Genomic DNA, 23,699 nt, shown 5'->3' with positions numbered 1-23,699 from the left:
CACAGATCTGGGGCAAGGGCTGCATGAGCCTAGGATCACAGAAAAAGTGGCAAAGTCGTTTTCTGCATCTGTAAATGGCTTTTCCTCCCAGGCCTGGCCTCTCTTGTGCCATTTGTCACATGGGGCTGAGTGGGAAAGAGCAAAGGAACCTTCTCAAAAGGAAAGGGCAGCACCTTCTCGGTGTAACTCGCTACTTCTGCGACTCCTAATCTAATGCTCTGAAATGCTGGTGGGTTCAGGAGTACAACCTGAGCAGGAATCTGCAAGTTAGAACTCATAAGAACTGGGTAAATCCTGTCCACAGTGGAAAAACTACTGAACACTTGTTTTCCAGTGTGCCGGCACCCAGCATGCTGGAAAACCTTTTTATGGGTGAGCAGTGGGAGCGGCTGGCTGCTCTGCCCAGGCTGTGTGCCGGACCTTGGGCTCGCCAGCTCTCACTCCAGGAATGTCTCCTGCAAAGCTTCATCCCTCTGCTGCTCCTTGGGGCTGGCGAAGGGGCTTGTCTCCATCTCTCCAGTGTCTGAACCACCTGGTGGTTACGTCCTGCTCCATGTGCCTCTGGCAGGGGAAGCTGTGCGTCACCAGGCAGCTCTCCCTGTGGGACCCTGAGGCACTGCCCAAGAAAATTATGAATTTTGTTTATCCTAAAGATGCCAATACAAGCACTTTTTTTGGCATTTCTTTTTCCAGGTGAGCCCAAACTTACTGCTGGGGACAACACCGGCTGTCCTCTGCAGATGCAGCTGTGCTGGGGGGCTCAGTGAATTGGGTGACGGGAGAGAGGAGCAGAAGACCCCAGCTCTCCAGCGTGAGCCAGCTCTGCCCTGAGCCCACAGCTGGTCCCAGGTAGGACATGTGGTGCTGGGAGTGGGGGTGTGTGGCTCCCGTGACCCCAGCCCTCTGTGGGAGATGCGGAGCCATGCAGTAAAGCCTAAAGCCAGAATATCCACTGGCAAAGAAATACACCTTTTTACTGCTGTAGCTTACTCCTTTTGGGAAACTGGTTTAAGATATATTAGTCAAAGAATAATGGTTGCAGCTCTACCAGGAAACTTTTATTAGGAGCAGTTCCCACTATTGCCAACTTTGGGCATTAAAATCATTAGTCAGGTCCCCAAGCTGGACATATAAACCTTCAGGGTTTTTTACTCCTTATTATAAATCAACCTGGCTTGTTTTGTTTGCTTTCCTATTTCTGAGTCTCTGAAATATGATGTTCTGAAGTGCTTTTCAGCAGCTCCAGAGGCTAGACATTATGTGTATAGCTGTCGCAAGTGAAAGCAGATGTATATGTAATTAATATGGCTTCACGGCTGGGGTATTATGTGAAGCGTCACCATCAGAGCGCTTACGGGAGAGCTGCACAGTCAGCCGTGAGGCTGCTCTTCCCAGGCCCTGGCACAGCGATGTGCTTGCCCTGCCCAGAGGCAGCTGCCAACAGCACCCAGCGATTGACCAACTCAGACGGCTTTCAGAGGTCAGTTACCAGCCCACCCTTCCCTTCTGCCCACTCAAGTCTGTTGTGGGTTCCCCACCCTCCCACCTTTTAGTTTCTTGAACAACCTCTCGAGCACGGGGACATGTTTGGTCAGCGGGAAAGAGCATCCCGACGCTGACAGATGCAGCCGCTGGTGCCCTTGGGTGGGCACGTGGCACTTTCTGTACGTGTGTGTTCAGCATTTTCTCCGTGATGAGCTTTGTCAGAGGTATAGTTCTGAAAATATAGCTGCCTTCAGGTCTAAAATTAGAAACCATTGCGCAGACTGATTCCAATATCCCCCCCACCCCCCGCCTCTTCCTTCTGACCCAGGGAAAACCAGCAGCCAGAATGTTCCCATAGTAACACGAGAAATGGAGGAAAAGCAGATGAGAGATCTCTTGTTGGTAGGCACCATGTTGTTCTGCAGCTGAGAGGCACAGGGTTGCTTTGCATCCATCTAATTTAGTGGAATTTTCATGCTCCCTTAATTAAAGGTAAGGTCTGGACATCTGTACTGGCACTAGTTCTTAGCAAAAGAAAATTCATCTGTCTTCAGGTACAAATCATTGAGGTGAAAAAAGTCAATAGTCATACTGGAAAATGCAGCATTGAAGAGAAATGTTTAATTAAAACATGGCACATTGTTACAACCCATTCTCTCTGTGCAACAAAAGTACCAACAGTAGGACTGAAAGAGAAAGGTGCTAGTGCAATGCTGTTACCCTAAATACAAGAAAGTGTTGTTCCAGTAAGGCAAGAAAGATTTTTCAACATTTCAAGCAGTGACAAAACACAAAGCGTGATTTAAGAGTCAACAGAACAATTTTGACGCTTGTGCTCTGGGCACCAGACTTCAGCCCATGGTCTCTACTTTCCAATCTTCATCTGTAGCTTGAGGTTGCAGGGGACCAAGACGTAGTCCTACAGGAAGGGAGGAATGAGGGCTGAGCGTGGTGCCTGTGTGGCTCACGCCAGCCCACACAGTGCTCCCCACTAGCCACTGGCCACTCCAACACAGCTACTGCTCATGTCAGTGGGGCTAGGGAGGATCTATGCTTATTTAAAGCGATATAACAGGGTTCTGTGTGTTAACAGGGCTTGGGGAGCAGGGTCCGATTTGTTCTGGAGCCAGGAGGTAAGCGTTGCTCCCAGGTTCTCTTTAAATCAAACATAGCAGGGAGCAATTTAAATGTCTCATTTCTTACCTTGTGAATAATAACATTAACGTCAGTGTAGGTAAAGCTGGAGATGTGGGGCAGGAATATGCCTTCACTCAGGACCACTAGGAAAAAGAAGAAGGAAAGTTGCCAGCTGGGTGCTGCCTTTGTCCTCGTCCTGTGACCCGTGTGGCAGCACCACTGCAAAACTCCCAGCTCCTCACCATTCATCTGAGCCGGTACCTCCTCACGGATTGTGGGCAGAAATAGCTCCTCCAGCAAGGCAACCTGCCAAAGGGAACCCCCCGGTCAGCTCACAGCGTGACTCTAAAGCAGGAGGAGAGGGGCAGGGGCCAGCAAGAGAGGGGTCCTGAGGCTCACTGCACCTCTCCTAATCCTGCCTGGACCTGCCTCTCCCCTCTGCAGGGTGCAGCGAGCACCCAAATTAAGTATCTCCCTGCTGGTCACTGCTGCCTGGGCTGGGTTGGGGCACTCTGAGCTGGCTGGTGCAGCTGGGGGTGACCAGGCTGTTAGCAGACGGTGCTAAGGTGCGGGCTCTTGCATTCAGCAAGTCACAGCACACAGTGCAAGAAGGGGATGCAGCTGCCCTCGGTCACTTGTGGGGTGCGTGGCTGGGGGCACCTACCGGAATGGGACCCACGTTGGAGGCAGCCAGGCTGAGCACAGTATCCCTGGAAAACAAAGAGTGGCACAGGAGTTGCTTCTGATAAGCTGTAATCAGCAGTGACTTTCATGTTCCCCCAAATACCATGGCTGGGTTTAGGGCCAAGCCAGCAGCGAACTTGGTGCCTGGGTGCATCCGAGCAGGCGGCCGGAGCCTGACAGCAGCAGGGGCTTGAGGATGGTTGGGCCCCAGGACTTGGACTGAGCAGCGTTTGTGGGACACTGCGGGAGTGGGCAGCCTGTGCTGGGGCGAGTGGGATGCTGTGGGGCTGGGGTCTGGAGCGATGGGCATGCCACAGCCAACCCAGCTGAGGGCTGTGTTTGCAGATCGGCAGCCAAGCGTGTGCTTTTCCCGGCAGCAGTGCCAGTGGAGTGGCAGGAACAGGCAGAGGTGAGTGGTGTTGGCGTGTGCTGGTCGCCTGTGTGTGCCTGTGCAGAACGTGAGGAGTGGGAGGGGGTGGTTCCCACTTGTCTCTCCGACTGTGTTACCAGAGTTGCACCATTTCCCCAGACCAGTTTCCCTCTCTTTTCCTTGCTATGACTGGGATGCCTCCCCTTTGAGGACTTGGAGCATAGCAGGGTTCATTACTCTATCGCTGCTGCAGAGATCATCATCCTGGTGTCGACGACGCTAAGGAGGAGTCCTGCAGACATATCCTGCAAGGAGAAAGAAAAGAGAGGACAGGATCAGAGCAAGCAAATGGTCCTGCTTCAGCTTTGAATAGTGGGATGCAACGAGCCATCCGTGTGCTGCAATATGCTCCTCGCCCTGCTCTACGCAGACACTGCTCGGGACCATCATTTCTGTGGCAGGTAAAGGCTAAATCAGCCCCCTGCAATGGCTGCAATTGGACCGGGTCTCAGCAAAGGGCATTGCCCGAGTTGCAGGGCACACTTGCAGGGCATGCTTGGCGTGCTCACAGGGCACACTCACCACATTCACACTCAGGAAACTCTGGAAAGCTGGCAATCCCGCCCCAACATGGATGGTGAGGAAGAGCTTCAGGGCTGCCTTGCCTTCCTCCAGCACCACCTGAGGTGAGCTCCTGAACACAGCCTGCAGCACCACCGGTACGTCCTCCTGGAAGAGGGACCCCACCTGCCGAGGGAGGGGGGTTATCTCTGGTCACAGCAGCTGTCCCCCTGCACCCCCAGGGTGCTGGGCAGGCAGCTGGGGGGCACTGCCTGAGCTGGGACTGTGCCTCTCAGAGTGACAGCAACGAACCTGAGTGATCTTCTGTGCCATGGTGGCAGTGGTCAGTGGGCTCTGAAAAACAAAGCACAGCTTGTGGTCCAACTGGCGGCTGCTTGGGGCTGCTGCTCTGGGGTCACATCCAGCACGGCCCCTGCGGTGAGCGCCTGGATACCTGTGGATACATGCTGGAGCCTTCCTGCATGCCAGCATGGGCCAAGGGCAGCGTGCCAGCTATGCTTCATGGCAAATTCTCTGTGCATCATTAGACCGGCAATATTTTTGAGAGCCTGGGGGTGAGGGGCTGCAACTTCCATGGGCACTCAGAGCCACTGTCATTTCTTTGCAGGGTGCACAGCTCTTCCAAGCCATTTGTGGGGCAGGGCTGTCCCTCCAAATATGTATTTTCTATTCCTTCCTTGCTCGCTCTACTCACCGGGATGGTCATGTTGAAGGATCCAGCCATTTCCAGGGCGAAGAAGAGGCTGGTGTAGAAGTGCTCAGAGAAAGCCAGGGTGAGGTGGGAAGAGCTGGAGCTCGCTGGCTCAGGCATGCTGAACGGCACAGGGCTGACTGGCAAGGGGATCGCCATCCCTGCCACCTGGAAAGTTGTCTGCAGGGACACGGGTAAGGAAAGAAGGAGTTTGTTGTGTCTTGGGGCACATGGCACTGGGAGGAAGCTGTTCTCCCAAGGCCTGGAACTGGCTTGTGAGTGCTGGAAAGCTGTGACTTACTTGCAAGGATATGGTGATTCCTTGCTCAGAGAACACGGGGGCAGCCAGGGGCAGGTACTGGACCTGGCAGCTTGGCGTGATGGGGAACTGAGCTGCAAAGCGAGCAGAGAGATGCTCAGAGACAGGAAGGGAGCAGTGACAGCAGGTTGGGTCTGGGAAGCATCTGGGTTTCCTAAGTAAAGAGGCAGGGAAAGAGAGCTGGGCGGAAGGAGGGGATCCCCGAGTGCAGAGGAGTGGAGGCAGAGGGTTGATCAGCATTGATAACATGCAGCTGTGGCCTTGCCTCGAGGGCAGTGGGTTGATGGACATGGACAATGTGCGGCTGTAGCTCGTTCCTGCTAAGTGGGAGAGGGGCTTGGATGGAGGGGGAGTGGTGTGGTCTGACCTCTGGAGAAAGGACAAACAGTACGGACAGTAGAATCTGACCGATGGTAAAAGCCATGTTGCAGCCTGATAGCTTGCTTGTGCTGCAACAGTGGGTGCCCTGTGTGAGGCTGAGTTGGACTCTGACTACAACACCTGAGGATATGACAGCAGCAGAGCTGCTGCTGCTGGGTTTCTGTGGCAGGGTGGGAGCCTATTGCATCTCATGCCTTGCTCCAAAAATGAGCCCTGAAGCCCTCAGTTCATAACGAGACTGAAAGCCAAATGCTCACCTGTCAAAGACACCAGCTGTTCATTTGGCAAAAGCAGCAATTTGGAGACTTCCAGGCAAATCTATGGAATAAGAACAAAAAGAGAGGGGGTGGGTGAACAAGGGACTCTGCCAGCATCCCCGGAACGCCTCTGACGCGGCCATTTCTGGCAGCCAGGACAGGGGATGGTGGTCAATGACACCGGGGCTGCTGCTCCTTGCCCCGCATGCGGACTGCGGGGGAGACCTGGAAAAGCACCAGGTTGACTTGAAGTGCTCTAATTCTTGCAGAACTGTACAACTTTGTCTTCTCCCATCTCATGCCTTTACAAGCTTTATCTTACCTTATTGACGTTAATCTCCTTGTCCATGTCTGAGCTAGAGGACTTGCTGGGTGAAAGCAACAGAACAGAAGTTAGGCAAGAACCAGCTCAGCCAAGGGGAGGGGAGCATCTTTTATCTGACCCCAAAGGCATCCAGAGACAGTATTACCATTATTTTCTATCACCTATTAAGCTACAATTACAATTCAGAATCCTAAACCACTGAAGAAATGCTGTTAGACTTGCATTAAAAATGCTCCTGCTGCACTACTGTAAAAGATCCGCTTCCTTGAGAGAGTATGAATCTCTCTTAAAATGGGAGAAACCGATCCTGCAAGCAGAACTAAGTTTCTCCCATGAAGATAATGTTTTTGTGTTAACCTTTCTAAGCTTTTAGGGCAGTGAGCAGATCCTAGGCATATCACCTCCCTGCCTAGCAATGCTTCTGCCTCAGTTTCTTCTTTTCACCATTACCCAGATCCCGTAACAAGAAAACCCATGGGGCTGACCTTTCCGTCTCCTCAGTGCTCTGCACCTCCTCCGCAGTGGATTTGCAGGAAGGGGTGACCACCTCCAGGTACCCTTCGGGGTTCATTTCTGTGTGGAGTTCCACCAGGATGGACAGTCTGATCACCTTGGTGGTTGAGCTGTGCCAGGGAAGGAGAAGTGGAGGCTGGAGCATGGGGGATGCTCCTGGTCCCACTTGCCCCAGCTCCCACAGGCAGGTGCTGGATGCGGCCCCATTGCTCTGGCTGGGAGCTTGGGCTCCTTCCAGCCCCACAGCCTCGGCACTCACGGGGCAGGTGTGATGCCAAGGTCCACATCGATGCTCAGCTGCAGCCCGGTGTCAGGGATGAGTGACAGAGACAGCTTGGAGACTTCGACAGAGTCAATTTGATTCCTGGTGGAGCCGAAAGGAAGGTGTCAGGACACCAGCACAGACTGATGTGCAATCTCTGGCTGCACTCACAATGAGCAAACCCCAAAAGTCCATGAGATCTGAATGGATAAATCAGTGTCCCGAGGGTTGCTGCTGCCCTTAGACCCTGAAGGAGGAGCCGGGAGCTTGTTTCTAAACTGTTGGTCTCCAGGAGGATTTTTGCCCTTGTTGGCAGAACGCTTTTTGTGGCAATATTTAAAGTGCTCCAGCTAAGCACCAGCATGAACCGGTGTACGGTAGCAAAGCCTGGGCAAAGCAGAGCTGTGGACTTACCTGCTGGGCTTTGGGGAGCTGAGAAACAAGTCTGGGACTGTGGGGGCCATTAGGTTCTGCCTGAGGACTGCCTCCGTGTGTGGCTTTGAAACTTCAGCAACTGTGAAATAGGGCAGAGAGTTTATGAGACACTCTGGAGCTTGTGGTCTGAGATGATGGACATGCAGCAGATGCCATGATGACAGCAGAGAGATGGACAGACTGGAACCCATCTAGGTGACACATTTCCATCCCTTAACACCCCCGCCCCTGCCCCCACCCGGTTACTTGCTATAGAAGGGGGATGATGTGAGCGAGCTGATTAATGGTGTTTCTGGTGACAGTGATTGGTATTTTGTCACCGGGCTGCACGATGCTGCTGCCTGCCCTCCCCGCCAATGGCATGCGAGATCCAGGGTCCAGACTTACGGTAGCTCAGTCCTGATGGGGTGAGGATGCCCCCGCAGTCGGGTGACCTGAGGCTGTGCGTGGGGACCAGGAGGCTCAGGAGGATGCTCGGGGCAAGGAGGTTCACCATGCTGGTGCCTGGAGGGGCGGTAGCCTGGTCAGGGTGGCATGGCCCTGGCCCAGCCACCGAGACACAGAGCCATGCTTGGGAGCCATGGATCCGTGCCTGGGTCACGTTTGTGGTCCCAAGCTTGTCAGCTTTTGTGCAATAACAATGCACAGCTCAAATGCCAGGCAGCACAGGAAAAAGAACTAAGGGAAGGCTCAGCCTTGGAACCCCCTGCGAGCCTGTAAGCTGGAAGGGTGCTGGCAGCAATACCAGGTATTTCATGCTCCTGAAGAGCACGAAATAGCTTACAACTGGTATAAAACTAGCAAATAAGCAGGAGCTAAAATTAATTCAGGAATGAATGGAAGTTATGGAGAAGGCTACAATCAAATGAAAAGGTGAAAGTGTTATCTACCTCTCTGAAAAACATTTGAGAATTGTTGATAATGTTTGTAATGCTCTTACAATATTAAGAAAACAAGTAATTCAGAAAGCTTAACCTGCAGAAAACATACATATTTATATCAGTCTTTGCAGAAAGTGGGCTTCTGGTGAGAACTGACCCTTACAGAGAGGCACCGAAATAAGTACAATCAACACCGATATCGAGCTATTCAGTTTGCAAATGCATCTTTACCTTTCCTGGCTGGTCTTCCCATTCTTCTGAGTCAGTCTGTGTCTTGCTGTGGCCACACCGAGGGATTGGACTGGCCTTATATATCCTCACAACCACAGCAGATGGGGCAGAAATTGGCAAAGAGGGCTGGAAACCAGGACATGGGGTGGACAGTTTGTTTTATATACCATTTTTATTGTTTCCCCATATTCTTGATTACCTTGGCTGTTGACCTAGCAAGGTGAACTATTGAACAGCAGGTGCTGGGGCAGCTTGCCTTCATCGCGGTGTTACTGAGGAGCACAAAAAGGTCTCTAAGTGGAGCGTGCCAAGAAATCAAACATTGTTAGAAAAGTGTCTTTGCTCTGCTGCCATGTTTTCTGCTGAACACCACAGGGACAGCCGTCACCACTAGCCAGAAGCTGCTGTGGTTTGTGCTGCTCTCCTGGCTGAGCAGTGCAGACCAGAAGGGATGAGACCTGCACGTGTCGTGCTGAAGGAGGTCTTGGCAATTCATCAAGGATGTCCTCTGTTTCCTTCAGGTCTGGGTAAGTCTGTTGAAGGCAACAGGAATGTTTCTGTTTGGTTCAGTGAGTTTTAAACCAGACAGAAGATCAATTTTTTTTAAGGTATCTCCTCTAACCTCTGGAAAGGCCCACGTGCAAGAATTCCTTCCTCTCTAATCCATTCCTAATCAAAAGCCATGGGCAATATTTATTACAACCGATAGAAAAAATGGTGGGTGATATCCACCCTTTTTGATAATGTCTCTACAAGCAGTGAAAGTGTTTGTGGAAGGGAGCCACAGTCCCTCTCCTTCCTGCGCATGGGGCCATCATGTCCTTCTGGCTTCCTTTTGGCCTGGAGGACAGAACATGGACCACCTGCAAATGCCGTGTAAGCGCATCCTCCGTGGTCTACCCAGCTCTCCTTTGTGCTCTGTGTTCTGGCTTTTGCTGCCCACCCCACTCCCCCACCCCCCCAGCCCGATATTTGTGTTCTCAGCTTCGAGGCACGGCCAGTCTTCTGGAGAGGGTTGAGTTGCCCATTTTGGTCTGAGTCCCTTGGCAAGGGGATAAGGTGTTCAGGGCTTGTTGAAACACCTGCTGCCTGGGGAGGCAACCATTGTCCTTTGTGCATCGGCGAAGTGAGTTATTGGGTGCTGGTTCCAGGTGCAACTTGACACGTTCAAAGCCTTTGGCTCTCACCAGCGCTGTGTTGCTTTCCTTCTCAGCATGACAGAGAAATGCCAAGGAAAGCAGAGTTTCATCCACATTGTGCGTTTCCATTGAAGGCATCCAGATAGCAGTGTCAAGAGAAAATATGAAGACATACGTCTAGCAGCCTACCAAAGGAGAGCAGGATTTACACTTCCATGCTGATGTACGCAGCCCATCTAGAGGCAAGAAATGTGTTTAGAAAAGTAAATCCATTGACAGGCTGTAACCTGCAGACAAGTCCCCTGGGGTCACAGGAGGTGCTTTGTGGCATCTAACTTTGGTAGGGACATGGACACAACCTAGAAAAGTGTCTGAGAATTTTTTTGTGTGTTTTAGAGTAGTGGTTGGAAATTTGCACCTGCTATACCTTGTTTGAGCATAGGTAATATTGGCAGCTCTCCCCAAGGTAGCACTGGAGATTTATCTGTGAGGCGTTAGTATCACTTACAGCAGTGCAAGGGTCTGGGGATAAGCTGCTGGGAGGAGATGGCACCATGGTGCTTAGAGGTGGATTTTCTCCTCCTGAAGAGCCGTTCTGGACCCAATGATCCCTGTGGAGCCTTAATTAGATGTCAACTTATAGCATAATAGCTGATCAAATTACTAGCACAAAAGTGTCTTTCTGGCAGGATGTGTTCCTCACTGGGTGTTATCTATGAATCTTACATTCCTGTTAGATAAGATGTAAATCTCCCTGTCAGGGCTTACCAGAGAGCCACTGAATACATCACTGGGAGGGAGGTAATGACAGATTAAACCTCATGACATGTTTTATACAGAAATGAAGAGAGGAAATAAATTACTCAGTGCTGCAGGACCCCACTGGGGTGAACTCCCAAAGCCAGGTCCTGCAGAGTGGGGTACCCAGGAGGGGACAGGAGAGGACACCATGGTGGCCACTAGCCCCAGCTCAGGCAGGTCTGGCTCACGGGCAGCCACAGCAATGGCAGCAGCATGGCCAGCCCGGACGAGAGCCTTGTGCAGCCTGTCTGCGGTCTGGTAGGATGCATGGCTGTCCCGTGGTGGAATGGGGACAGGGCTGAGAAGCCCGTTCTCTGGGCAGATGACAGCTCTTCTCAGCCTCACGTCAACCCTGTTTGAAATCACTAAGAATATTACTGACTTTCTCACAATTTCCACTGGGTTATGCACCAGCGAATCCCACATGCTCCAGCAGCATTTGCACAACCTCTATGAACTTTTGGGGAGTGAAAGCCACAGTTACACGGGTGTCTCCAAAAGCAGAATTTACCATTGCACATCTTATGTTTCTCCTCACCCCCTGCTTCTGTCTGTACCATGTAATTAAACAGATCAGGTTTTTCTTTGCACTCAATGTGCAAGTCTTTGTTGGCTGATCCTGGGCATTGAGCAAAAGCGTTGGCTTCAGCCTGCTGGGAGCACTTGCCTGGTACCCAAAGCCTGAGGGCTTACCCAGACTTTTGAATTTATTAGTGAAATTACTTGTATTGCCAGAAACAGTTGGGGATTAGGTTACACCACAGTCGTTACCCAGCCCTTTAATTCTCAGGTTTTTCCTCCTTCTCGGCCAGGGTTTATATATGGGCTGTTCCTTGCCTCTCTCCAGAAGATCAGTGCAGAGCCTGGACAACCTCTGGGGACTCTCCAGGTGAGGTGATGGCAGGGTCCTTCTCTCCAGAAGTCCCTGCTGTGGCAAGGTGCAGCAGATCATGTCATTTCCCTCTGGTGCAAGCAAGAAATGAGGGGCCAAGCCAGAGCAGACTGGTGGAGCTGTGTTGACAGTCCCTGGAAAGGCTCATCCCACTCCTGTCATGGCCAACAGCCGTGAGCTCTCCTGCTGCTCCTATGGGCAGGGCTCGGGGTGGCCCTGAGATCCAGTGGGCCATGTGTTCCACCAGGCAGCTCCAGCCCTTTCTCTGTGGCAGATTTTAGGCATCACGAGCAGCTCTGGTGCTTGTTGAAGGGGAATGCTTAGCATCTTGTTTGGGCGCTGACCGTGGGGTGGGTGGTGCAGGACACAGGCACGCCCCTATGGGGCTGCTCTGGGGTGTCCATAGGTGTCTGAATTTTGGGAAGTGATTCTTGTATTCAGGCTGTGTGTTGGCCTAGTACAGCTCTGCTGGACTTGCACAGAGCCCTGTTTGCTTTCCTCCAGCATGAGTGCAGTGTTTAGCCCCTGATGTGTGGTTTGGGAATAGTCTCCAGCTCATTGTCTCTCTCTGTCTGTTGAAGCCCGCACACTCCTGTAAGCCTCTGGAGCTCCGTGAGCAGCTGTACTGGATTGGAAGATGTCAAGGGTTTGGTGCATTTTATTCCTTGGTGGCTGGCTAGCATGGTCAGGAGGAGCTGCTGGCCCAGGAGCGATCATCAGGATTGATCTTGGAATGATTGACTCAGCCATGGTAGCATCCATGCGTGGACACGTGGCAGCGGTGCGGCGGGGAAGCTGCCTGTCAGTGCCGCGCAGCCTGCATCCCAGCACATCCCTGGCCCCCGCAACCTGCATCCCCAGCACATCCCCAGTTGCAGGGTGCCACCAGCTGGCCGGGCTCCAGCAGCTGCCCTTAATCCACAGCAGAAGCCACTTCCCCGTGGCCTGCACCTCCTGTGTGGGATGCTGCAAGCAGGACCCCTCAGCTGTGACACCCCAATGTGGGCACACAGGTTGCCTCACCGGTGTGCGGCACGGTAAGGTGGAACCTGAAAATGTGCCTGTGTTTTGTGTCTAAAATCACGATGTGCGTGCAGCAAGTACCTGATGAGCTCCAACTGTTACCCAGGGACAGCAGAGATTGCTCGTAATCTGAATTTACAACACGCAAAACATCCTGCTGTTGGGATTTGTTAATAACAACATTCTATAGGGTGTAGTGGGGAATGCTGAGTCCCCTCACCCTCCAGCACAGGCTCCTCCCTGGGGATTTTGTGCTGAACTCCTTGTCTCGTGCAAATCTTCCAACAGTCTCCACTGCTCTGAATGAGTGATGTTCTGCAGAAAATGGCAGAAGAAGCCACAAAAAAAAAAGCCAAACACCAAACCCATCAAAGGCATCTCGGGGTGAGCGATGATTAGCAGCCTTACACCGTGAGCCTGAGACTGGGAATGAGAAAATAAAAGCAGAAGGTTGGGAAGTGTCAGCCCGGAGGCAGAAATGAATCACTCCCTGCTAACAAGTGTGATATTAAAGCCGGTGATTTTCTGCCTGGTTGTGTCCACAAATACATGAAGAAACTATAACTTAAAGGCAACAAAGCGCGTCAGCTCCTGCTTCAGCACCGGCCGGGGATGGCTGCAGCGGCTCTGCAGCACCGGTGGGGTTTGCTCTCCGGGCTGGGGGTACCCAGCTCTTACCAGTGATGTTCTGAGGAAACCCCAGGATTTCTGGGGGATCAGAGCTGGCCCTCTACCCCACAGGTTTGTGCTGGGTGAAAGCATGGAGATATTTTAAACATCAAAACACCTTTTTCCCAAGTTTTTTCAAAATTAAACGGTGCAAGCTTTTCGTTTGGAAGAAACACATTTCTAAATTTAACAGTGGTTTTAAACTGAAAGTTTAAACAAGGAGTGGAGAATGAAGATGGCGATGGCAATATCGGTGATAGGTGACTTTGATATAAGCAGCCTGACCTGGCTGCTCTGCAGGCTCCTTCTTCCCAGCTGTTTTCCTCTGTTTTTTTCCTGCAGGCTGAAAGTGAAAGATCTCCGTCCCCTGGTGATAGCGCTGGCACTCTTGCCGGGCTTGGGGCTCTTCATGGCCATCTTAGTCCAAATGACCATCGCTGGGAAAAGGTGAGCAGGAGTTGAGGCTGGGGTGGGCTTGCTCATTGCCAAGGGTTTGTCCTACGGGGACTGAGCTTTGATCTGAGCAGCTTTATAGGAGGAAACATGGAAATTGCCCTGGCAGCAAACCCGACGGCCAGCAGCCAGCTGTGGCAGGACACCATGGGCATCCCCAGGTTCAGCTCCAAGAACTGCCACATTGCTCCCGTTAGCATTAAAACCAACCTGCCCAGCAGGTGAGTCCCAAAGGACATCGGTGATTTACCAGTATTAATGTTGCCTGAGAGGCATTGTTAAATCTTTCAGTCTCTAAGTTTGGATTTCTACAGGACACAATTAGTTCTCACTGTTAATTTTTTCCACTAGGAAAACCAAAATGTTTTATGGACAAATTCAGGCCAGCTTTAGTGTTATTCTATGCAGTGTTTGTCTTTGGCGTCAGTGCTCATTTAAGGGCTGCACTCCTGGGGTATCGGAACTTCTTTTAGGCATGGAAACGTTCTTTAGCTTTGCGTAAAACCAGAAGATGGCATTCTTGAGAAAAGGTTTGTAAAGAAAGAAAACATCTTTTATTACAGATTAGCCATATTTTGGCCTAATCCATACCAGACAGGTTTCTTTAGTGCTTGACTTCCTTGCCTTTTGATCTTTAGTAAATAATTATTGCTATGTGCATAGTGGCTGTGTCGGCTGACGTCTTTTCTCTGCCTAGCATGCTGCCTGAAGTCATGAACACGTTTCTGGACAGCACCCTTCAGAAAGTGCTGCTGGCTCTGGTAAGTCCAATCCTCCTCCCATCCTTGTTTCCTGGAGATCATCTCCTCCTCCTCCTCCTCACTGCACTGTAACAGGTTTCACAGTTTTGCTGCAGAAGGGAGCTTGCAGGCTGGTAAAAGGGAGCATTTTGAGCAATTACTGGTTTTATGCAGCCAACACCCGCAGCAAAGGCACTGTCACTACCTAAAGCCTCCTCGTCCCAGCTCGGCGGTCAGAGATGCGGTGCCCAGGCAGAGCTGAACTCGATGCTGAGCACGCTTGATCCTAAAGGCTTGTCAAAGGGCAGATTTGCAGCCTCTTAATGTGTCATAAAGTCTGTCTGGTTTAGTCAGATATCTGTGGAGGGCCTGGCCCTGTTCGTCGCTCAGCTTAAGACAGGTTTACTCCAGAATAACCCAGTTCAACCAGGGACAGAGAAAACTGAGTCAAACTCTTGTCTGAGCGACTGATAGTGGAGGGTTCTGGCGCTTCTGGGTTCGAGTTGCACTGGTCTGGCAAAGCTCTGCTCCCACCAGAAGCCTCCGTGCAAGGTTTTCTGACACTTTTCTTCTTGCCCCACAGCTGTGTCCAGCTGTGGATGAAGCGCTCAATCTTGTGAATGCAAAATTCACCACCATGACTTGTAAGTTGACATCCATCCACCCACTCACCCATCCATCCATCCACCCACCCACTCATCTCCTCCCCTTCCCTTGGCAAAGGGAAAGTGCAGATCTATCACCAAGGATAGGCAATCTGCTGAGCTCTGACTAGGACCAGGTGTGGACAAACCCCAGCCGGGGCCACACAAGTATCCAACCCCTCCTTGGTGCAGCTTCGGGAAAGCCTGGCACCACAGAAGCTGGCAGGGATGCTGGAGCCCACCAAAGCTGGAAATGGCATGTAGTGCTCATGACCCAGCAGTCTGGCACTGGTGAACCAGTGGTTTTGGCACTGGTGAACACTCTCCCCACACCACAGAGCATGCACCTTCTGGTTAAGCATCCCTTTTTGTTTCCATGCAGCCGAGATCCCTCTTGGGTCTGCTGGGACCCTCCAATAAGCTTTGCTGACTCCCGCCCCCATGACCAATGAAACTTTCATAGAGCTGGATTTGAAGGTGAGTGCTGCTGTCTAGTGCCGGGTCTTGGAGCAGTGATGTTTCTGATATCCATTTGCTTGGAAGCATTGTCCTCCTCAGCCTTGGGCAGCAGAGGCTTTGGGAGGGGTGCAGATGTGCTGGTTGCATTATAACACCTAAGTGCCTCCTCAGCTCATCGTTTTCTGTGGAGTTTATTGCTCTGTTTCATTGCTGAGACTACAGAGCAAAGCAGCCAGTACCTTGGGCCTGGTCCAAATGCAAATCCTGACATGGATTTTGCAGAGACAAATGCTCTCTGACGTTACTCTTATTACTGGTCCTTTTAGACCATTCTCCATGAAAAGGAGGGGAAGGAGGTTGACATTCCAATGGAGCAGCTACCTCTTACTTGTTTGCCACCAAAGAGGGATGCTGCTACCCAGCTCATCCTGTCTGCAAACTTCTTGAGTGCTGAGCTCTCTATCCTACGGTCATCCTTCAACCTGTAGATCAGCAATAACATGGTGGGTGATTAGGGCTTGAGATTTTCCTCAAGACACCACTAAGAAATCTACACTCAAATACAAGGCAGATCCATGTGCTGTCAATGCCTCTTCCCTTCCCCATGTTAAACTCCCCCCCTCCCCCAAGTGTGAGTGCATTAGGTCCCTGCCCCCTGACACTTTCTCAACAGGTTCTTGGGCTTCCCCCACTGGTGACTATGATGCTTGGAACCCTCGTTACTGAAGTGGGTGGACTTGGCTTGATCCTACTGGTCTGTGTGACACCTTAGGCTACTTAGGGCAGCAGATAAAGCTGCTCTCCATTCACAATGACACGCTGGGAACCTTTACTGCAAGGTCAAACAGGTGCTCTCATAATTTTATTAGTAAAAATTTTATTAATAAGATTATTTAAGGGACATACTACTGCACAGTATGGACCAGCTTGACTGACTCCCACTGACTTTGGTGAACGTGACTGATGCTCAGCACCCACCAGGACAATCCCCAGAGCTGTGAAGTGGGCAGGAGAGTGAATGTCACCATTTTGCTTTGACTGTACAGATTTCCAGGGTGCTGCCTTCATCACAGCCAGTGGTGATTGAAATGCAGGGAGTCAAAGCACCGGTGGTGACCATAACCACAGACAAAAGCTTTGTGCAGCTCTTCAGCACCGCTGAGTTTTGGGTTTGCCCTTCAGACTCTGCTCCCAAAAATCCCTCTTGTCCTGGATGTTGTGAGTTGAAGGGGTTTGCAGCTGGCAAGGGCTGACCGTGGTCACCCCTGTCCTGACCCAGCAAACCTGCACCAACACTGGAGCCAGAGATGTGGGACAGTGGGCAGGGACATATATTGGGAAGATGCCTGGGCAGGGGGTCCTGCGGGGCTGGGGTAGTTGGGGGGGACCAGGGTCCTGGTGGGGGGACACCCTTCCCTTTCCCCTTGCAGCACAGCAACCTGGAGGCACAGTTTGCCATTGCAAAAGAAAAGCTGCGGCTCTCCCTCGCTCTGCAAAGGTAAGGCAGCTACCAGTCCCCAGTGCCACCATCAGCAGTGAGAGTCCCTGGGCTGCTCAGGAGGCCACCCGCTACCTGTCACCCCTGCATTTTCAGAAGGAACCTTTGCTGTCTCTGCATGACGACTTTGCAGTTTATATAACAGCTATTTAAAAATAGATAAGGACGAACGTGACATAATCCAGCTGACCTCAAACCTGTTTTGTTTATTTTTTTCTCTTTAAGTCTGAACAGCTGAAGTTGTGCTGGCTCAGGGTAGGGAAAATGCTCCCAGTAGGAAGCGGCCCCTTTCTGGAAGGAGGCTGGTGGAGCCACGGCCCCTGGTGCAAGGGAGAGGTTTTCTGGACGTCAGGGTCTGGGTGAGGAGTTCGTTGAGGGTGACAGGGCAGCTTGCTGGGGTTGGGGGGGGGCTGTGGGAGGCAAGTGACGCCCCTTTCCTCTCCCCGCAGCCTGTCTCGGGTGGCCTTGGCTTCCTCCTCCCTGGGAACGTTTGACGTGAGTTGGGCAGTCTGCACTGTGCGTGGGGCTGGCACTGTGGCTGTGAATCGCCGTGCTGACTTGCATTACCAAATACAGATTTTTTATAAAAAACAAACCAAAACAAGAAAACCAAAGTGAATGCTGAAGATTGAGATGTTATTTCAAGGAATAATATCTCAAGGAATAACAAATGACAAGTAACCGCCCAAACCGTTTACCCACAGGCACGAATGCTCTGGAAGGGGTCCCCGCTCGCACCGTGTTTATTTGTGGGAGAGTTTTGGTCATGAGTAACTCTCCCCTGTGTGGTACCAGCATGGTGGGAGTGTGGGCTGGTGTTAATTTTCCTCATCTCCCTCTAATCCTGATGCTGAGATCAAGACACTTGGGTGGGCGAGTGCTGGTAACGTGTGTCTTGTAAGAGTGTTGTCCCCTGGAGCTGCACACAGCTTTGGGCTTTGGGCTGCAAGGAGGGTGCCTGGCACTGACTGCAAGGTGGAAAGCAGAGCGCTGCTGGGGCTGGGAACAGTCTCAGCTGGGGCAGTTTTCATAGTAATTTAGGATTTTTCAAGTGTTCCCATTCTGCTCGGGGGAACATTTACAATATCCCTGCAATTGGAGAAGGTGCCGGATGAATTGATGGGGTGAGCTGGGTGGACAAGGCTGCTGGCAGGCGGAGTGGTGGGCAGTTTACACCACTTCTCTGTGTTTCAGGAGCTTCTGCTGAAAGGAGTTTTGGCAGATATAATTCACATGGCTTTATGTGCCATCGATCAACAGTAAGCACGACTATGGCTTCATCTGAGGATTCGCTATCTGTACAGGGGAAATAGTTCTCATTTCTTTTCCTATAGACTGTTGTCTTTTTTTTTTTTTTTTTTTTTCTTTCTGGAAATGGCATTGCCTGGCTGACCTTGCATGCTTTTCCTGCCCTCAAGGCTGTGAGTGACTCTGCCAGGAAAATCACTTGCAGGCTGTTTTGCACCCATGGGTTTTGCAGCAGGAGCTGGAGGAGGGCAATGCCTCCCACTCAGGGCTCTGGCACACCAACCGATCTATTGCAAAGGGCAGGCTTCTTCTCTGAAGCCTCTTTGAATGTTGTTCCTGTCCTCAAAATCAAAACCACTTGCTGTCATCAGATTTTTGCCTTTAAGTCTCCAAAAATCAACATGTCCCTCTTTACCATACCTAAAACCCAGCCAAAGTGTCAGTAAAAAAGCCCACCCTGGAGCGTCAATTTAGCTGCTCAACTCATATGGACAGTATGCCAAAAGCAGAGATTTTGTTTATGCTAAAATACCCAAACCCAGGAATTCCCACCCTGTTAATTTTTCTTCTGATTATCCCCAAAGTCCCTTTGGCAGGCATGGGCAGGCAGCACGAGGGTGGGCAGGCGGGGAAGCGCTGCAGATGCAGGCAGTGGCCGGAATGCCTCTGAGAGCAGCTCCCACTCGCTCCAGGGGCGCTGGGCATCACTCACCGGGCAAACATCAGTGGGTTTGAGGTAAGCATGCTCGTGCAGTGGTTTTGCTGTAGCTTGGGTCAGCCCCGGTGTCAGTGCTGTTAGTCCATCACACCTGAGCACAAAACAACTGTTAAATCCTGCCTGTGTCCTTTTTATTTTTAAATCTGCAGGATGCTCTAGTACTGTGAGGCATGGGGAGGTACGGCTGAACCCACCACTGCTGCAGGGACCCAGCAGGAGCAGGCGGGCAGGAGAGCAGCGAGGGTGCTGGGGCTCCTGGGGCATTTCTTCCTCTTTCCATGGCTTTCAATAGTTTAACTCCACAAGCTGAGATAAAAAAGACCCCATCACCCCATGACAAGACTGGCCTGCCGTGTGCCTAGTGGAGCCAGTTAGGCATGCCTGGGCAGAGGCCGTATTTCTTGAGAGGACTGGTCCCTAAATAAATCACGTTTGCAACCAAAATAGCACGTGCGTTAGCGTGCTGCAGGCAGCAGCGTGGGCTGTCATCGGGGTGCAGCACCCACATCTTCCACAGGAGGAGGGTGCAAGAAGGGAACCCTCCTGCTCCTGGGGTGCATGTGGGAGAGGAGAGGAGTGTGTCCGCAGTCATGTGTGTGTGTGGGGGGATTAGGACTTCTCAGAATGAGTTAGAGACGGGCATTTAGACATCTTTAAGTGTGGTTTATCGGCTGCATTGCAGATATTGATCACAAGCATATAGCCCACTGATTGCTGGATAATTACCTGTCATTAGCAAGTCAATAGACGGCTTTGATCCTGATTTCAGCAAGCCGATATGATTTAAACATTTTTTTCCTGGTGACAGGTAGCTGGTGCAGAATTAAGGATATCTTTGAAAAGGTTATTGTGTTTTTAATAAATTGTCCCCAAGGAAAATCTCGCTGTGAGGCAGGCTCTGAGAACTCCATTTGTTTTGTTGTGTGCGCTGCCTGACCCAGCAGGCATTTGTTCTGAAACGCGTGTAAGGAATTGTCCTCATCAGGAGTCCTAAGCAATGAGGGAAGCAGCCATAAAACCAGCTCCCCATGAGGACTGGTGTTTATGGTGCCTTCTCTCCTCATTTCATTGCAAACATTGTCAATGACAAGCACATTTTTTTAAAAGATATTTCCCTGATTGTGCTTGCATTAGCTAAGAAACAATCAAACAGTTTCAGCCTCCTTAAGAACAAAAAATGAATCAAAATAGCTGTACGCAGCCCCCCGCGCCCCCCAGGAGAAATCAAGGCTGGAAATCACAGAGGGCACCTGTTAATTTTTCATGAAACACTTAAGCACGCCGTGAAGCTGCACTATCATGTAACCAGTATGTGACGCCCTGGGGCACTTGGTGGAGGTGCAGCCTTCAGACATGTGCAGACACCAGCGTTGTCCCCTGGAGCTGTACACAGGCCCCAGCAGCCCTGAGCCCCCCAGCAGTGAGGGCTGTACCAGTCCCTCACAGTTACTGGTTCCAGAGGGATGAATGAGCGAACCAAGACTGCACTGGCTCAGGGACCCCACAGAGACGGTTTCCTCAGGCAGAAAAGGGACGATGCCATCAGCAGGAGAGCAGAGCAGAACCATCTTGTTTTTCAGCCAGGGCTAACGTGTTTCATTCTGCCTGCCCTGGCCAGAGCCTACTGCCCTCTTGCTAAGGTCAAGATCTTTAACACTTCTCGAGGGCGCATCCCTTTTACTGCCTGCCTTTATGTCCCAGTTTCCAAGTGATCTGAGCATCAGTACCGTGTCTGTTCACATCAGTCTATTCTCCCTTTGATCAAGTCCGTTCTGGCTTGCTCTGTGTTTGTCCTCACACAGTGGTTTGGCTTCGTGCTCTTGGGGCTTTGAAAGTTGCTTTAGCAAGACCTGGACATCACAATGTCATTCTTTTTATGGGAATCTGCTTCAGCTTATCCAAAATATTTAATTGTCAGAGACCTCTGCATTCAGCAACAGCTGGTGAGAGGCCAAGTTACTGTCATGCCTGAAAGGTCACTGCGCAGAAGCTATTCTCTGTGGTGCCAAAGTGCCCCTTTACTGTGTGCTGACCATTATCAAGTCTGGCTTTATGGTAATTCGGGTTTTGTGTAGTGATTGTCCAAAGTATGAAATGATTCAGGAGGGATGATAACATAATACCATCTTGTTAACACTCTCTTCCAGTTATCAAATGTCATGATCTAGCCATGACAGCAAGGCTTTGTGCTCCCGAGGTGCCTGGCTGATCAGGTTGCAAGGAGAGTGGCAACTCCTTAAATACTTTGGCACTTTTGCCATCCCTTCCTTGGCCTTTAGCTAAGATAATTTTTAAAGCCGGAATTAATGTGTGACAAAAGCTGGCTAATCTGCTGGAAATACTTATTTCCAAGTTTGCAGAAGGTATTAACTCTAAGCAAGCATTTTTCTGGACTATTATTGCTCAGAGCTGGGGAGCAGCCCTTCCACCCCTGTCATTAATGAGCACATTGGGGATGAAGAGTTCACTGCTGTCCCCTGGGCTGATGCATCCTCCCCTCTGCCATGGACAGCTTTTGCTGTGCCTGTCAGGATGTGATCCGCACACAGGGACCATGTTTGGTCTGTGGCCCGCAGAGGAGGGGTTTCTTTTTCCTGCCCCGAAGAGCTGCTGCTTTGGTGCAGCTCGAGGCAGCAGGTCCATGTATCCGTGTGGTGCTGGTGACCAGGGCCAGGGCAGGGCAAAAGGGGGAAAGCCAGCAGGACTGTGGGAGCACATGACACGTTGGCTCAGAAACAATTTTTGCTCCTTTTCTTCTGCTTGCAGCAGTAAATGAACTGGCAACAAATAACCCATGATGGACGAGGTGGGACATAATTTTTCAGCATGGAGAAAACATGCCCAGAAATTTGAGAGGGCAGGGGCCTGGACAGAGCTGTGATGCAGAGGCAGGAGACCCTGGGCAGTTGTAGCTCTGCCGATATGCCCACGCTGGGATAAACAGTCCCTCCAGGACTTCAAAATGATCCAGAGCTGACAAGCTCTAGCCGGGGAGCTCCCTGGCTCCATGGTCAATAGCATCACCCACTCAATAGTATCTCCCCATGAGATGTCCAGTCCATCCCATGTCCGGTCCTCCTGGAGTGCCATGAGGCAGAGGTGATGGACCTGGATATAATGCCATGCCAGTTAGACCAGTACAGTGCTTCCAAATCAGGTGATGTCTCCTCAAAGAGTCTGTCAGCTCGGGGTATCTGTAAAGCTGTGACACACCATCAATATGCCTTGTCATGATGTCACTGTTCCTTCCTGGTTCAGTGCCTCCTTTTCCTCAGTTATCAAATGGACTACGAGCCATTCAGGCCACTGGGCAGGTGCTGTTGGCTTTGGCCACTCTTAGGTAAGTTCACAGTCTGTAGGCAAGTCAGGATGGGAACACTGGGCATGGCTGGTGAATACCAGGCTCTGTTACTGTCTCTGCAGCCTGTCTTTACATGGAGAAAGGTGCTGCCTGCTCCTTCATTTATCACCCGTAGCGTGTGGCACCCCCTTACTGCATGGGCTTACTGTGAGGGTGAAGTGCTCAGTACCACAGCACCAAGAACTGTAGAAATATTTAACAGTGAGGGGTGGTCAGCATTTTGACACATATTTCAGCCAAAACTTCAATTTTATTGGGGGGTGGGAAGGTATTTTATCAGGGCATGACATTTCAGCCATGTTTGCATCTTGACATGAGAACAAGGCCAAAAGGATGATACGCTAAACCAGGCAGCGGCATGCGGACTGGCACCGAGAGCTGGCCGAGTCTGCTTCTGCATCTACGGGTTGTTGCTCAATGATTTACCTAACTCCTAACATCTCTAAGGAAATATTTGCAGTGGAAGTCAGCAGAAACCATACATTATTTGTTTTGCTCCCCATCAATTATCGTGGGTGTCCTCAATGACATCGCTTGCCTCTTTCCTGCTGTAAAGCTCTATATATGAAGATGCTTGATGCAGGTCAGCTTCAGAAGACAGCCACATTGGCTAGAGAGAGCCTCGTACTCAAGAGCTTGGTCAGGTAAGAGCAAACGTATTCTTCAAAAAGTGTGCTCTTAGCTTCTGCTTCTGCAAACCTGAATACTTCCCAAAGGAGAACCCTTAAGGGTTTTTTGGGAGTATTGGATTTTTAACAAAAATTGTTATTCTTGCCTGCTGCCTGCCTGAATTATGCTCCAACAAGTAAAATTCATGGTGGTTTTCACTACAAGTTTCTCAAGAACAGACATGCATGTTCATTGTACTTGCAGTCCTTGAAGAAGAAAGGATATTTCATGGTTTTCATAACCAATTATCACTTAAATTATTTTTGGTGGAACTCTATTATCTGAGTTAGATTTTAGCTAAGGTGAATTAGACCTCTCACACTTGTTTTGATCCCTTTTTGATGTGTTATTTACATTTAAATAGATTTGGGGCAATGAAGTTCATTATGGTTCTTTAAAAAAACCCACTACTTCAAGTTGTAGGACCCACAGAAATATTTCAATTACACTGAAACTCTAAAAATTATCTTTTCCTTCGTACAATTCTACCAAAAGGTGCTTTTATGAAGAGGGAAGCCTCAGATGTTTGATGTTTGCACAGAGGTCATGACATTCAAACAAGGACATGTTCTTCCTAGATATGTTGGTGTGTTTGCCTGGTGTAGACCAATCGCTTTTCTTTCTGTGACTAGAGATGATCATGTTGTCAGATATGTCCTGTTTTCCCATCATGAAGGATACAGGATCTTGTTTCTTAGAGAAATTGCCACCCAGAACAGATGTGCCCCTGATCAGTCGCCAACATTGCTCACGGGCGCTGAGGGGTTAAAGCAGGAAAAAAACGAACAAGCACTTGCTTATCACTTGGCTGCCATGAGGGTTGGTCTTTGGA

General features: G+C 50.7%; 2 protein-coding genes across 2 annotated transcripts; one reads left to right on the top strand and one right to left on the bottom strand.

The window, feature by feature from the left end:
- Positions 1-2,350: 2,350 nt before the first annotated feature.
- Positions 2,351-7,937, bottom strand: BPIFB2 (BPI fold containing family B member 2). The gene is made up of 15 exons (XM_040608895.1): positions 7,829-7,937; positions 7,421-7,520; positions 7,004-7,108; positions 6,717-6,854; positions 6,229-6,274; positions 5,907-5,967; positions 5,251-5,342; positions 4,953-5,129; positions 4,550-4,591; positions 4,259-4,423; positions 3,914-3,981; positions 3,287-3,332; positions 2,865-2,928; positions 2,689-2,765; positions 2,351-2,404 (listed from the first exon to the last, which is right to left on the bottom strand). Exons 1-15 carry the CDS (start codon positions 7,935-7,937, stop codon positions 2,351-2,353), a joined length of 1,344 nt encoding a protein of 447 aa, XP_040464829.1.
- Positions 7,938-10,706: 2,769 nt separating this feature from the next.
- Positions 10,707-18,156, top strand: BPIFB6 (BPI fold containing family B member 6). The gene is given in 14 exon segments (XM_040608894.1): positions 10,707-10,751; positions 11,306-11,382; positions 13,420-13,524; positions 13,605-13,751; positions 14,228-14,291; positions 14,854-14,914; positions 15,297-15,391; positions 15,700-15,857; positions 16,004-16,100; positions 16,420-16,542; positions 16,804-16,871; positions 17,321-17,366; positions 18,066-18,110; positions 18,112-18,156. Coding segments are annotated over 14 exon segments (1,176 nt in total).
- The last annotated feature ends 5,543 nt before the right edge of the window (positions 18,157-23,699 follow it).

The sequence above is a fragment of the Falco naumanni genome, chromosome 10 (genome assembly GCF_017639655.2).
Source record: "Falco naumanni isolate bFalNau1 chromosome 10, bFalNau1.pat, whole genome shotgun sequence".
Taxonomy (NCBI): domain Eukaryota; kingdom Metazoa; phylum Chordata; class Aves; order Falconiformes; family Falconidae; genus Falco; species Falco naumanni.
This window is presented reverse-complemented; position numbering and strand designations above follow the sequence as displayed.

Bases quoted from the DNA above. Each gene is read 5' to 3' on its own strand.
- BPIFB2 (XM_040608895.1), bottom strand. From the start codon at position 7,937: ATGGTGAACCTCCTTGCCCCGAGCATCCTCCTGAGCCTCCTGGTCCCC. The intron at 4,592-4,952 runs GTGAGTAGAGCG...TTTGTTTTTCAG, and splicing joins CCTTCAACATGACCATCCCG to AGCCCACTGACCACTGCCAC. The intron at 2,929-3,286 runs GTAGGTGCCCCC...TCCCTTTGGCAG, and splicing joins CCAACGTGGGTCCCATTCCG to GTTGCCTTGCTGGAGGAGCT.